Raw genomic sequence first — 15,752 nt, forward strand, 5'->3', positions numbered from 1 at the left:
ATTGGAGGGAGCTAAAGGTGAATGAATCAATTCACATACATACACACACACACACACACACACACACAGTCTCACACACACACAAAAAACAAACAAACAACAACAACAACAAACAAAAAAAAAACTGGGGGGGGGGCGGGAGAGGAAGATATAACAACCACAATTTTTTTTGAAGTTCTTACAACAAGAAAATGGAGGGGACACACTTGGGTGGGAGGGGGGAGAGGGAGGAGGGGGAGAGGTTTCAGTGATGGGACACAATAATCAACTACATTGTATATTGACAAAATAAAAATAATAAATTAAAAAAAAATGTACTTGACAAATAAAAAAAAAATTCCATGTTTATGATATATGCATTTGTTGCAACTGCATTTACCAGGTTTATATCTCGTCATCATTCATGCCTCCTTCTACTTCCTACACATAAGTAAATTAAGGTGTAGGATTAGCTGGAATTTTAATTTTCCTTTTTCCATTTTCTATATTTTCAAATTTTCTTCAATAAGCATGTAAGTGCAATCTGTTTTAGTTTTCTTGGGCTTTTAAATTACAGAAGTAAGGGCCGGCCCGTGGCTCACTCGGGAGAGTACAGTGCTGATAACACCAAGGCCATGGGTTCGGATCCTATATAGGGATGGCCAGTTAGCTCACGTGGAAAGCGTGGTGCTGACAATACCAAGTCAAGTTTTAAGATCCCCTTACCGGTCATCTTTTAAGAAAAAAATAATAGTAATAAAATAAAAAATAAATAAATAAATAAATTACAGAAGTAATACATGCTTATTAAAAAATCAGAACAAAAACATATAGACTATTAAATAAAAATTATAGGAGACCACACATCAAAGATGTATGTTTGCTTCCTAATATTCCCAGATCAATGTTATCAATTCCCTTATTTACCTGAGTGAGCAGTTACAGAAGATCTCATTTCAGAACAACAGCCATCCGGTCTTCAAAATCCCGGTGACTGTCTGCCTTTTTCACTGCCTCAACAATGTAATGAAAACTGGTGAAGAATGTGGGCAGACATCCAAGCAAGACACTGAGCAGGTAGGTGCGGTATATGCAGGTGGCCAGCTCTGTTTAGAAACTTTTTGATGTTGACAGATCCAGGTATCACACAGCCTCTCCCTAGACCTTTAAAGAGAATCCAGCTGAAGTATGCACTGCTGAGGACACCACTCTGCCAATAGCATTCTCTGGGGTCTCCCTCTGTATTCCACCAGTGAGCCAAGACTACCTAGTGCTGTAATCAAGTGGAAAGGACTTAGTAAGTGTTGGCTTGTAGTAAACATTCAATAAATTATAATTGCTATTTACATGAAAAGATGCTCAACATCATTAGTCATTAGGGAAATGCAAACCAAAACCAAAATAAGATACCACTTCACACCCAAAAAGACAGAAAATAACAACTGTTGGCAAGGATGCAGAGCAATTACAGCCCTTTATACATTGTTAGATTGTAAAATAATGCAGCCACTTTGGAAAATGTTTTGGCAGTTCCTCAAAGTGTTAAAAATAGAATTGCCATGTAACCTAGCAATTCCACTCCTTGTTATATACCCAGAACTGAAGACATATGTCTATACAAAAACTTGTACACTCATGTTCATAGCAACATTATTCAAAGAGCCAAAAAGTAGAAACAACCCAAATGTCCATGATCTGATGAATGGATAAATACAATGTGGTATATCCACATGATGGAATATGATCCAGCAACAAAAAGGAATGAGGTACTGATACATCCTAAAACATGGATGAACCTTGAAAACATTATGCTAAGTAAAAGAGGCCAGTCACAAAAGATCGTATATCGCAATGCCATTTATATGAAAAGTCCAGAAGATGTAAATCTACAGACACACAAAGTGGACTAGTGATTGCCTAGGGTTGGAGGAGTGGGGATGGGTGAGTGGAGAGTGACGGCTAAAGGGTACTGGGTTTATTTTAGGAAGGATAATTCTAAAATTAGATTGTGGTGATTGTTGCACAATACTATAAATATACTAAAGAACATTGAATTACATACTCTATATGGGTGAATTGTATATGCAAATTTCATCAGAATAAAGCTGTTTAAATAAAATCATGAACAGGTCTAGGGCAACTTTTTTTTTTTTTTCCTTTTTGTCTTTTTTCGTGACCAGCAACGGATCGCAACCCTCAGTGTCGCGCCCGTACCGGACGGGGACCGGCAATGGGATCGCAACCCTCGGTGTTGCACCCGCACCTCGCTCAGCCAGTGAGCGGGAACCGGTCTGTATGTGGGATCCGAACCCTCCGCGGGAGCGCCGCCACGCTCCCAAGCGGCGCACTGTAGCAGTGCGCCACCGGGCCGGCCCTAGGGCAACTTATATAATGGGGAAAAAAATATTTTCTGCGTTGGCCCTCTTAGTTGATACAAAGGATGATGAGTCTTCAGACAGATTGCAGGTACTTTCTGTGGGGTTCCAACATCCCCTCCAATGACTGTCACCTTTCATTACATCACTGTCAAGATCCCTATTCCCCTTCCAACCCTCTCAAAACCATTATCTCACTAACTTAATACACTGAGGTTATACAAGTCACATGGTATTTTCCTCTGCACGCAGGTAGAAGACATACTGGAAATGTCCTTGATGGCTCTTGGGAAGATCCAGGAAGCATTTCTACAGCAGGACCAGTTTTCAAAATCTTCAATGTCTTTGACCTCTTCCATTGCTACTCTGATGCTGAGCAGGTTAACAGAGGAGGAAGGAAGGGGGAGAATTTCATTTAAGGTTTTTGACCTTTGGAGAACAAAAATTGCTTTCCATTTTAACTTCTTTTTTTTTTTTTTTTTTTTTTCATTAGCCAAAGCATATCAACTTTGCCTCTGAGCTCTTATGCTCTGGGTTTCCCAGCGCCTGTGAGGTTAGGCTTTCCATCAGCTTCAGCTTTGGAGGAGCTCTTTAATAAACACCCAGGAATTAACTTCCATGTGAGTGTGAAATTGATTCTGACTAGAATGAAAATGGGATTTGATTGCCATGTAGGCATTTGAGTGAATATTTATTTACTATGAAATATAAGCTGACTAGACCAGACCAAATGAGAGAAGGTTGTGTTTTATTAATTTCTATCTCATATTGGCAGGGATAGAGGCCTCTTAAAAATGATCCGGTATAGAGATTGAGAGCATTAAACAATTTCTGGATTTAACTAAGTTTCTGTGTTGTGATTTGATCTCAACTCTTCATTATTTACACAAAGGTGGGAATATCCGAATAACTATTGACTCAGTATACCAAGCTAGTCACATCAGGAAATTGTATTCCTTTCAGAAATTTCCTACAAACACGAGTAGCATTGTTGCCTTATCCTAGAGAGCAGAATACCTACATCCTAGTAAAATAGAATCCTCCAGGTATAAAGATGTAAAAATATAATAATTCCAAGGGTCCCACATATATGTCTCATCTTTAATTGTTTCTCATAGATGTTACAATGTGAGATTTATTTCATTTGAGATATTAACAGGGGAAAAATCCCAACGTTTACTTTAGTTTATGATATCTGATACCTTGTTACCTATCAGGGGTCATTTATAAATATTTCGACAATTGACGAAACTGCACTTTTCTTTGTCTCTAGGTAACAGGACTAGCTTTTAATACCTTCAGAGATTTTGATGACAGGAACACTATTGGAAACATTGGAAGCTCTAATAGTAACTTGCTCCAAGTCCATGATTTAGCAGAAGATGTTGAGGTATGAATTGATTCTTAGGGAATAAGATAGAAGGAAATAAGATATCCTGGAGAGGGCCGGCCCGTGGCTCACTCGGTAGAGTGCGGTGCTGATAACACCAAGGCCGCGGGTTCGGATCCCATATAGGGATGGCCGGTTTGCTCCCTGGCTGAGCATGGTGCTGACAACACCAAGCCAAGGGTTGAGATCCCCTTACCGGTCATCTTTTAAAAAAAAAAAAAAAGATATCCTGGAGAGGGCCGGCCCGTGGCTCACTCGGTAGAGTGCGGTGCTGATAACACCAAGGCCGCGGGTTCGGATCCCATATAGGGATGGCCGGTTTGCTCCCTGGCTGAGCATGGTGCTGACAACACCAAGCCAAGGGTTGAGATCCCCTTACCGGTCATCTTTTAAAAAAAAAAAAAAAGATATCCTGGAGAGGGCCGGCCCGTGGCTCACTCGGTAGAGTGCGGTGCTGATAACACCAAGGCCGCGGGTTCGGATCCCATATAGGGATGGCCGGTTTGCTCCCTGGCTGAGCATGGTGCTGACAACACCAAGCCAAGGGTTGAGATCCCCTTACCGGTCATCTTTTAAAAAAAAAAAAAAAAAAGATATCCTGGAGAATAGGATGAAAGGATGGAACAATTTGAAAGAAATAATAAATGTATGACAATGTCATTGTTTTGTTATTAACGTCTTTACTTAGGAGTTTTTACAAGGAGATATCCCTTACCATTAGGAAAAGGTATTTTAGGTCTTAGATTATATACTCTTCCTTAGCCCCTGGCACTATTATTCAAAGAGAAAGACCTAGGAAGTTTTATTACCTTAAAACTATAAAGGAGACTGAAAGTAATCAATGGATGGACCATCTTAAACTTGAAGATTGATTAACTGTCTCTTATTCTAGATCATGCTCTGGAGAAACGCTGCCATTGGAAACCCACCCCACCAGCCTCAACATGAACACAGACCATTTTATAATCATGGTGAACATTACTTCCTTAGAGAAATCCCTGATAGTGAGCATAGAGCCTGAAAGTCCCTTTTAATGACCCTCTACCTGCATTTCAGTATCAGCCTAACCACACTTTCACCTAAACATCACCCTTCCAAAGGACCAGGTGTGGCAGAAAAGTAAAACCCCATCAGATGTCAAAAACTAAATTTGAGGGCCGGCCCGGTGGCGCACTGCTATAGTGCGCCGCTTGGGAAGCGCGGCAGCGCTCCCGCCGAGGGTTCGGATCCCACATACAGACCGGTTCCCGCTCACTGGCTGAGCGAGGCACGGGAGCAACACCGAGGGCTGCGATCCCGTTGCCGGTCCCGGTCCGGTACGGGCGCGACACTGAGGGTTGCGATCCGTTGCCGGACACGGAAAAAAAAAAAAGACCAAAAAAAAAAAAAAACTAAATTTGAAGTGCACTTTTTTCTTTTTTTAAATTTTTATTTTTGAGATAATTATGGATTCATATGCAATTGTAAGCAATAAAACAGAGAGAGCTCTTACACCTTTCACCCATTTTCCCCGAATGGTAACATCTTGCATAACTGTAGTACAATATCATAACCAGGAAATGACATTGGTACAATGTATTGACTTTATTCAGATTGTGCCAGCTTTAAAAATCATTCATTTCTCTGTGTGTGTATTTAGTTCTATGTAATTTACTCACATGTGTAGATACATGAGACCATTAAATGCATTTTTTAAAAAGATGGATTATGGAATGGATAGAGAAGGATGTATATGTGATAAAGCAAATTTAGTAAAATGGTGGGTTTTTTTTTTTTTTTTGTCTTTTTCCGTGTCCGGCATCGGATCGCAACCCTCAGTGTCGCCCCCGTACCAGACCGGGACCGGCAATGGGATCGCAACCCTCGGCGTTGCTCCCGCACCTCGCTCAGCCAGTGAGCGGGAACCGGTCTGTATGTGGGATCCGTACCCTCAGGCAGGAGCGCCACCGCGCTTCCCAAGCGGCGCACTATCCAGTGCGCCACCGGGCCGGCCCTAAAATGGTGGGTTTTTATGTCTTTCTTGGAAGCTGGCTAGTACAGTGAACCAAACCATTGACCTTGATGTTACGAGGTTGTGCTCTAATCAACTGAGTTAACCAGCCAGCCCAAGTTTAGTAAAATGTTAATTGTAGAATCTAGTCAGTGATTATATGAGTGTTCACTGCAAAATTCTCTCAACTTTCCATATGGTTGAAAATTTTCATAATAAAATGTTGAGACCTGCAGAAGAAGTAAAATTCCAACACCATGGGTCATATATATTTCAAACTTTGTATATTGTAGATGAATATATATAAAATATATCAACTTTATTTCTAATCTTGGATTTGGGTAAGGCCCAGAGATATCTCATAAGTCTTGGTATAAGACCAGAATGACTATATTGTAGTTTAGAAAAGTTAAGAATTTCCAAGACATGTATTAATAGTTGAACATTTCTGAGATATGTAAATAGTGCCCAGATATACTTAATCAAAAATGTGCTCTGTGGATATAAATTTTAAATGTAGTGCTGAAAGTATTAATAAAGACCTATCCTTTTGCATTTAAAAAAAAGATAGGAAAAATCCTGAGAATGGAGAAAGTGTGTTATAGTCTCCCTTCATGACAGTCTTCCCATATCGAAAGAACTTTTCCTGGCTCTCGCGTAGGCCTTACTAACACAGGAATGATCACTTTTTAGGTCATTCTTCCTCTTAGGCCAAGCACCTGAAGCAGCCACCCTCCCCTTGGGCTGCCAGCTACCTAGCTCTGCCTGCATTACCAATGGGCTCTTTCCCAATTCAGAAGGTGCACTCAGTTCTTCGTGCTGGTCCTGGTAATAATATTGTGTCATTTAGAGCTGGAAGGACCCTTACAGTTCCTAAGTTTGAAAGACGAGACTTCTTGTTGGAAAGATGAGAAAACTGGGTCCCAGAGAGACTGAGTGACTTGCCTAAGCCCTTAACAGCCACCTAGTGACAGAGGCAGGCCGCCCTCAGGTCTGTGGCATGCAGCCCAGGGCTCTGTCCCTGGACCCACTCTATTTCTATCCTCACTTCAGCCTCAGGTTTCTTTTGTTACCTAGGTCTTCTATCTACCAATTTACATATGCGATTATTTCATTTTTCTAAAAGTCATAATACATTCTAATTCATTAGACCTAAATTTTTATTTATCAAAATAATATGATTCTTTGCTGGAACTGCAGTAAACCAGAGCCCAGGATTGCATCACTGGTCATTTTCTCTCAAATTGATGTCACTCCAGGCTTATCATTTCCTCATTTGTAAAATAAGATTATAATATTAATAGATCCTTCAGAAGAAAGGTTCTAATGGTATTTTTATCCCATTTGTAATATAACTAGGCACACTCCTTTGTTCTAAGATGAGGAATACACGTGGGTGCTGATTCCAGGGAGTCTGCAGTACGGAACTGGCACCTACTACATAAAAGCTGTGCTGAATAGAAGTGAGGAGACTGCTCAGCAGACACCCACCCTGGCCTCAGTTGTAACTGCTGTCACTCGGTGTTATTTCTGGGACAGCCGCAACAAAACGTGGAAGAGCAGTGGATGCCAAGTAAGGAGCTGAGCCACTTCTCCCGCCTCTCTTCTACCTTAGCTGCCACTAAACATGCACCTGTTATCTACTTTGGGGCAGCCCAGAAAGAAAAATAATTAGAAGGGAAATAAATCGGCCTGGGGAAAAGGAGAAAGGTTGTGTGTGGGGAGCAGGGAAAGTGTGTCTCTTTGGAGCAGGAGTGGGCTTGTGCTTTATCTCTTTAATTTCTTTCTCAAACAGTCCAGGTAAATCTTGACCATTCCATGAAAAATAGTGAAGGCAGCTCTGATGCTGGAGAAACAGTGTGGAGAGGCCTGAGAGCCGGCCTCAACCCACCCCGTCCTCTTTTTTTTTTTTTCCTTTTTGTCTTTTTTTACTGACCGGCAACGGGATCGCAACCCTCGGTGTTGCGCCCGCACCGCACTCAGCCAGTGAGCGGGAACCGGTCTCCACATGGGATCCGAACCCTCAGTGGGAGGGCCACCGCACTCCCAAGCGGCGCACTCTCCAGTGCGCCACCGGGCCAGCCCCCCACCCCGTCCTCTTACCAGGTTCTTGACTCTGCCACAGGAAAGAATTCAAGAGCAGTCACAGTAGAACGTGAGAACGGGTTTAATGTAACAAATAGGAGATACAGATTTCACAGAGAAAGTGTGGCATAGCTCTAGAGATTGAGCAGGGCCCACACCAAGTTTAATATAAAAGTAAGAAATACACACTTGAAGTCTAGTACAGAGTGCAGGCTGGCTCGCCCAGTAACACTAAGTTTGACACAAAAGAAAGCATACATACGTCATCCAGCAAAGCGTGGGCTGGCCCCAGGAAGGTGGGCATCAACCCCACCTCCGGCTGCAGTTCCACTTTTGTAGTTTCATGTCTGATACATGTTCATGCTATCTAATGAATATTCAACTGTTTTGCTCTATTTACTTCTTTTTTTGGTTGTTTTGTTCGTTCATTTGTTTTGGCAGCTGACTGGTAAGACATATTTTTTAAGGTAACACTCAGAAATAATTGAAGTCCTCTGTGTATCCCTCCCTCGTCTCATCCCTTCCCTCCCACCAAAGAGTAACCACTCTCCTGAATTTGGTGTATGTATTCACTCTTTCAGTAAATATTTATCGAACATCTTCTCCATGCCATGTATAAGTCCAGGAACTAGAGATACAGCAATGAACAGGACAATATCCTCACAAGCTTACACTTCGGAGAGGGAGACTGACAACAAATAGATGAAATAAGTGTTGTTGTGTGTGCTTCTAGGCTGTGCGTAAATGGCACCATACTGTATATATCCTTTTTAACTTCTTTTATTCACTCGGCATTTATCTATATTGATACATTTACCTCTCATATGCCCATTTTTTAACTGCTGCATGGAATTCCATCAGTTTGACTGTACTCACTTATTTACTTGTTTGTATGTCCATTATTGGACATATTGGCTGTTTCCTATTTTCATAGTTGTAAACAACGCTGACAGAAACATTCTTTTTCACGTCTTTGTGCACATGTGCAAAGTTTCTCTAGGAAATGTGTTCATAACTGGAACTGCAGGATTCAAAGAGATTGTGCTTCTTCAGTTTTACTACATGTTTCCAAATTGCTCTCCACACTGATTATTCCAATTTACACTATCACCAGCAGTGAATGAGAATCTTCACATCCTTTTCCATCTCTAAATTGCCTGTATTTAAGTTTTATGTTTATTTATCCAATTACAATCAATGTCTTGATTCTAATTCCAGGCTGGGCCACAGAGTGCAATTTGGTTTTTTTGGGGGGGGGTTTTGTCTTTTTTTCGTGACCTGTAAGGGGACCACAACCCTTGGCTTGGTGCCGTCCGCACCGCACTCAGCCAGTGAGCGCACCGGCCATTCCTATATAGGATCCGAACCCGCGCATACATTATACGAAGTTATCGACCACAACCCTTGGCTTGGTGCCGTCCGCACCGCACTCAGCCAGTGAGCGCACCGGCCATTCCTATATAGGATCCGAACCCGCGGCAGGAGCGTCGCTGCGCTCCCAGCGCTGCACTCTGCCGAGTGCACCACGGGCTCGGCCCCACAGAGCGCAGTTTGGAAGACACAGTGTCTCTGTAACCATCTGACCCTCTTTGGCAGCAACTTCTTCATTGTGCCCAGGACAGTGAATGTTAAAGACACAATCAAACTGTTCCTTCGTGTGACCAACAACCCTGTTGGTGTGTCATTTCTGGCCAGCATTTTAGGATTCTATATGATCATGGCTGTGGAGGCTTGGAGAAAGGATCAAGCAGATACGCAGAATGTGTTGAGACTTTGAACCCTAAAGCTTTGCCACAATGTCTTGAGTATATTAAGTGAGACGGGGAAAACCCACCATTATCAAAAGAAACAGTAACATGGTATTAGTTGGTATGGAAATTCAAGTGGGACATGTCTTAAATTTCTCTTTATATCTACTGTCTCAAGACCAAAGAATGTAAGACTTTATTTCCTTTTTTTTTTTTTTTTTTTTTTTTCAGCCAAGGTCAGACCCTCATGGGACTCATTTAGGTTAGGACTGAGCCAAAAGAAAACACCTAGAAAGCTTAACTAAAATCAAATGCAAGTTAATCTCGTTTTATACATTTGATATGAAAGTTATGTGTAAGTTAAATTATAATTTAATGTAACTATTTACAAGAAACATGTAAGGAATCTTTTTTGACACTAAAAAAATCCTTTGATGACAGCCTCTTCTTAATTTCTGTTCTATGTGTTTCTTATTTAATGTTTTTTTACACTTGGAAATTTTAGAATACACATAGTGTTCATTTCTTTATTGTACAGGGTGAAGGGTTGCCAGCTTTAGTAAACAAAACTATAGAATATATAGTTAAATTTGCATTTCAAATAAATAGTAAATGCTTTTTAGTATAAGTATGCCCCCAAATTATTCACTGTTTTCTGAAATTTATGTCTAACTAAAGATCCTATATGTTATCTGGTAACCCTACCTGAGTGGGAGGGAGGTAAAAGGATTTAAACACCCAAGACCTAATCTGTTAATTCTATGAATATTTCATTCCAGAAGCATAAGCCGTGGAGTTTTAGGCCTCATCCCCTCTCTAGTCACATAATTTAGGTCTGCTTGCTTGTTTGTCTGTCTTCTAACTGCAACTTCACCCTTGCTTTCTGTAGGTTGCCAAATCTGCAGCTGGGCATCCTCCTGTTCCTTAGCTGGAGGAAGCAGGGGGCTGTACTAAGTAGAAGCCTGATGAATTTCTTGGTTGTGCTTTTCACACAGGTGAAGGTCACTGTCCTGGATGATAATGATCCCAGCTTTCAAGTTCACCACCTTACTCAGGTCTACACTGGATGTCGAAGAAGGGCCGCTACAACAGCTAAGGTTAATGAAGTAAATGTTCTTCATTCACTGCTTTGTGTCTTCTATCGCATGAGATGCACTCTGTCTTGGTGATATCCCAGGCTCCAATAGCACTCTAAAAGGAATCACAGAGATTGGTATTTCCTAGTTCTACACTGTAAATGTAAAGAGATGCTGTACTTGTCCAAGATTCCAAAGACTTCATCTAAGTACAGTTTTCCATGTCTTTATCTTTCTCCTTAGAGATAAACCCAAATGATCGTGTTAAAATTTCCTCTATTTTATCTTACCTTGTCACGTTTTAGGTTGTTATCACTCTCCATGGATGAGAGGGACAAAGTGAGCCCCATCACCTCTGTGATCCCCAGAAGACAGTCTTCTACAAGGGGGACTGGATGCCTTCCTTCTCACCACTCAGTCCTCTCTCAGGGAACTGCACAGCCTTCAGCTCTGGCATGACAATTCTGGCATCAGCCCTTCTTGGTAAGTACCTGCATCATGCTGGCTTGTTTCTTCTTTGTAGGTCATTAGTATCCTAGAGAGAGACATGCATGTCATCACAATAAATAACAATGATGCTTTGGGGCAGACAGTAACAAATGACTATTAGATTTATGTTTTAAAGCTGTTTGCACAGAACAAATCTTGGGGGGAAAAACATGAAAAATTAATAGTATGATTTTTTGGATGATACAATGATAGATGTTTTGTTTTCTCTCATTTTATTTTCATTACATGTTGTAATTGTGAAATGCAAATAATAACAATGAAATATTGCTCAAAGTACCATAAATTAAAAGTATCTCAATGGGTCGGCTTTAGCTCAAGCGGTTACTTCCTCAAGCCAGACTTCATTCTGTCTAAAAGTATCTCAAATATGAAAAATATCTCTAAAGCATAAATTTAATAAACTATCTACTGAATTTACTTTGGGTCAAAATTGAGAGCTTAAGGAGAAGGGAAGGAATGGAATTACCATGTAGGATGCACCTAGGGAATTAGAGAGAAATGGTCAGTGATTGAGTACGTGAACCTGACATGTGCTAGGTCCAAATGATTCTGCATCATCCTTCAGCAGCACTCTGAGAATTAGAGAGGTAGGTGGAGAAACTAAATGATAAAATTAATTGAAGGATAAAGATTATTGTTTTCTTTGGTTTTGGAAAAAAGAAGGGAATGAAGTAAATGATCTAAGGTTTCAGGCACTCAAAAGAATCAGTTGTCAAATGTTACTCACCTGAAAAGAATATGCAGTCTGCCTAAATTTATTAGCAAAATGAGTTTTTCCCTGAAAGGCTAGATATACCAACCACTAGGCCAGTAGAGCCTAATAACTTACTTGCTGCTTCTATTCTGCTCAGGTATCTACAAAACAGTTTGTATACTATTGTTCCAGTTTTATTTGTAAAGGTGAATAAGATACAATATGCACTTGAAAAGATGTTCAACAATCATTAGTCATCAGGAAGTGCAAATTAAAAGCATAGTGAGATAGCACTAACCACCTGCCAGAATGGCTAAAATTCAAAAATCTGCAAAAAATAAGTTTGGACAAGGATGGGGATCAACTGGAATGCTCACACACCACTGGTGGGAGTGTAAATGGTAAGCCATTTTGGAGAATAGTTTGGCAGTTTTCTTTGAAGGTTAAATGTACATTTACCAGATGATCCAGAAATTCCAATCCTAGGTATTTACCCAAGATAAATGGAAGCATATGTTCACTCATACATATATGTTCATAATAGCTTTTTTAATAGCCAAAAACTGAAACAACACAAATGTCCATCAAGTAAATGAGGAAACAAATGTTAGTATGTTCATTCACTGACAAACAAAAAGAGTAAATACATATGTTCACAACAACATGGATGAATCTTAGAAAACATCATGCTGGGTGAAAGAAGCCAGATACAAAGAATACATACTCTATGAATGTAGGTATGAAATTCTTTAAAAGGCTAACTAATCCATAGAGACAGAAAGCAGATCAGTAGTCTCCTGGGGCCAGGAGTGAGCAGGGAGAGGGTGACTGGAAAGAGGCACAGGGAGCTTTTTGGAGTGATGTCTTAATGGTGCTTACACAGTTGTATAGATTTGTCAAAATGCATTGAACTGTACATTTAAAATGGGCGCATCTTATCATATGTGTAAATTATACCACCATCCAGTTTTTTTCACTAATTCCAAATTTATTCACAAGTTATATTCCAGACACATTTTTTAAACATACTTTCCTTTTAATCTTATCCATTTTCATGCTTTAACTACCACTTTAATGATAACTCACAAATCTGTGATTCCAACTCTAAGTTTTCTGGTACCCGTTTATTGGATAAATCTAATCGGATGTCCTGGAGAGGTCACTGTACAGAAGGACCATTTGCAATGGTCTGTGTTCTGTTGAAGTGGGGAAATTTCCTGCAAATAGTTATGGTATTCCTTGAGAGGTAGTTATTCCCAAATCAATCATCGAGATTAAAAGGGGGAGGGGAAGGAGCTCTAAAAGGAAACTGATATTTAACCTTTTTTTTTTCAGTTGTTGAGGAACAAATTTAACACTCAAAGATTAATATCCTTAATGCAAAAGAACTCTTAAAAATGAATTAGATGGCCGGCCCGGTGGCGCACTGCTACAGTGCGCCGCTTGAGAGCGCGGCGGCGCTCCTGCCAAGGGTTCGGATCCCACATACAGACCGGTTCCCACTCACTGGCTGAGCGAGGTGCCGGTGCAGCACCGAGGTTTGCAATCCCGTTGCTGGTCCCGGTCCGGTACGGGCGCGACACTGAGGGTTGCGATCCGTTGCCGGACACGAAAAAAGACAAAAAAAAGGAAAAAAAAAATATATGAATTAGATGGGCTGGCCCGTGGCTTACTCAGGAGAGTGCGGTGCTGATAACACCAAGGCCCCGGGTTTGGATCCCACATAGGGATGGCCGGTTCGCTCACTGGCTGAGCGTGGTGCTGACAACACCAAGTCAAGGGTTAAGATTCCCTTACCAGTCATCTTTAAAAAAAAAAAAAAAAAATGAATTAGAAAAGTCTAAGCAGATAGGGCCAGCCTGTGGCTCACTCGGGAGAGTGCGGTGCTGATAATGCCAAGGCCACAGGTTCGGATCCTATATAGGGATTGCCGGTTACCTCACTCACTGAGCGTGGTGCTGACAACACCAAGCCAAGGGTTAAGATCCCCTTACTGGTCATCTTTTAAGAAAAAAAAAAAAGTCTAAGCAGAAATTTGGTGAAGGACATGAGCAGATAAGTCACACACCCCAAAGAAACACAGTGACTAAGAAGAATATTCTAAGATATTATCGTGGGGACGGAGGGGCGGGGTTGGCCTTTGACTCCTATCTCAGGACACAGGGCAGCTGGCTCTGTTGCTTGCCTAACTGTCAAGTTTTTTTTTTTTTTAAAGTATGTACATGGGAAAAGGTCTAGAGTATAGGTACTAAATTATTACCAGTAGTTATCTGCTCATAGTAGGATTATGAATTTTTAAATTTTTCTTCAGGAGACTTTTAGGTATTTTCAAGAATTTTAATAATAAACTTGTATTATTTTATAATCACAGGAAATTTAAAATTTTAAACAGATAATTGCTTTAGAAGAAACATTCAAAGAAATTCATACCTATGTAATATTATCCACTTTTTCCATTCTTATCACTGGTTTATAAGAATCCTAATTTTATATGTAGTTCTTTGATTATATTATTTTTTAACTCATACTAACTTTATGCTCCTCAAGTATAGAGATGATGTCTTATTAGTATTTGTATTCTCAGCAGCTAGTACAGTGCCAAGATTATAGTAGGACTCAAAACATATTTCTTATATTGGGCCGGCCCTGTCATCATTCTCCATACTTGCACATTTTCAGCCACTATTTCCTCAAATATGCTTTCTAAGTCTCTTCCTTTTTAATCTCCTTCAGGTACACTAATAATGTGGTACGCCAATTATGTCACTTGAAGGAGCCCTATAATTGCTCCAATTATGCCACCAAAAAAGAAATATATAGTTGTAAGTTGATCTCTTGTTGCAGAGAGTGACACCAGAATCACTTATTCTGCCATCTTGGTGATGTCAGTCACTTACTTTGCTTTAGTTCTTTGGACACTTGAGTTCTTTAAACATATTTAAAATAGCTGACTTAAAGTCTTTGTCTAGTAGATCCAGTGTCTTGGTTTCCTGAGGGATGATCTGGTGACTGCTGTTTTTCATTTTCTGTGTATGGACCATACTTTCTTGATTTTATTTTTGTTTGCTGTGTGTTTTTTGGTTTTGTTTGTTTGTTTATTTGTTGTATGTCTTGTGTTTTTTGTTGAAAACTGAAAATTTTAAATAATAGAATGTGGCAACTCTGGAAATCAGATTTCCTTCCCTTGCCCTAGGTTTTGTTGTTCTTAGTGTTTGTTGTTGTTATTTGTTTGCTTAGTGACTTTTCTGAACTAATTCTGTAAAGTCTGTATTCTTTGTCATGTGTGCCAACTGAAGTTTCTGCTCAGTTAGCTTAGTGGTCAGCTACTGATTAAACAGATTTTCTTAAATGCCTGGAAAAAATAAGTCTCTCAGTCTTTGCCAATGGGCTTTGTGTGTACATTGGGGCATACCTTCAACATTTGGGAAGGCAATTGACAACTCTGCCTTAGTCTTTACTTTCTGCTTTCTGAGAGCCTCAAGGTCATCCAGGGGTGAGAGCATGGGGTCTTTTCAAGTATTTCCTGAGCATGTGCACAGCTATGGCATGCAAACAGCCTTACACATGCCTGTGGACGTCTAGATTTCCAGGAATATATCAGAGCTTTTCAAAACTCCTATAGACTTCTCACTTCCCAGTTCTCCTAAGCGTTTTTGTTAGCCTATTGTTTGCCCATCACATCACGCAGCTGTTAAACAATTAAACAATTGAATAAAAATTCAACAATAAAGTTTAACAAAGAAGTTAGACAATTGCTTTTAAATATTTTTGATAATGCCCTAGGGAAAAAGTATTTTGCACTGGGTGAGCACACAGATCAAATAAGAACAGTTTTGCAAGTGGGATTTATCCTTGATGTTCCAATTTTTTTTTTTTTTTTTTTTTTTTTTAAACCGCCCCCCCCC

At 40.2% G+C, this 15,752-nt stretch overlaps 1 protein-coding gene across 1 annotated transcript in view; it reads left to right on the forward strand.

Annotated features, from left to right (window-relative positions):
- Positions 1–879: 879 nt before the first annotated feature.
- PKD1L3 (polycystic kidney disease 1-like 3) overlaps positions 880–15,752 on the forward strand; it is a gene marked incomplete at its 5' end in the record, with an annotated part of 32,859 nt that continues 17,986 nt past the window's right edge. Inside the window, 15 exon segments of the mRNA XM_008581033.1 lie at positions 880–1,056; positions 2,607–2,734; positions 2,848–2,974; positions 3,628–3,744; positions 4,637–4,660; positions 4,662–4,770; positions 4,773–4,790; positions 4,793–4,810; positions 4,813–4,863; positions 7,114–7,307; positions 9,339–9,581; positions 10,563–10,664; positions 10,949–11,021; positions 11,024–11,126; positions 14,581–14,669. Of these exon segments, the coding sequence (XP_008579255.1) occupies positions 880–1,056; positions 2,607–2,734; positions 2,848–2,974; positions 3,628–3,744; positions 4,637–4,660; positions 4,662–4,770; positions 4,773–4,790; positions 4,793–4,810; positions 4,813–4,863; positions 7,114–7,307; positions 9,339–9,581; positions 10,563–10,664; positions 10,949–11,021; positions 11,024–11,126; positions 14,581–14,669 (1,573 nt within the window).

Source organism: Galeopterus variegatus, unplaced genomic scaffold (genome assembly GCF_000696425.1).
Source record: "Galeopterus variegatus unplaced genomic scaffold, G_variegatus-3.0.2 Scaffold2236, whole genome shotgun sequence".
In the NCBI taxonomy this organism is placed as follows: Eukaryota; Metazoa; Chordata; class Mammalia; order Dermoptera; family Cynocephalidae; genus Galeopterus; species Galeopterus variegatus.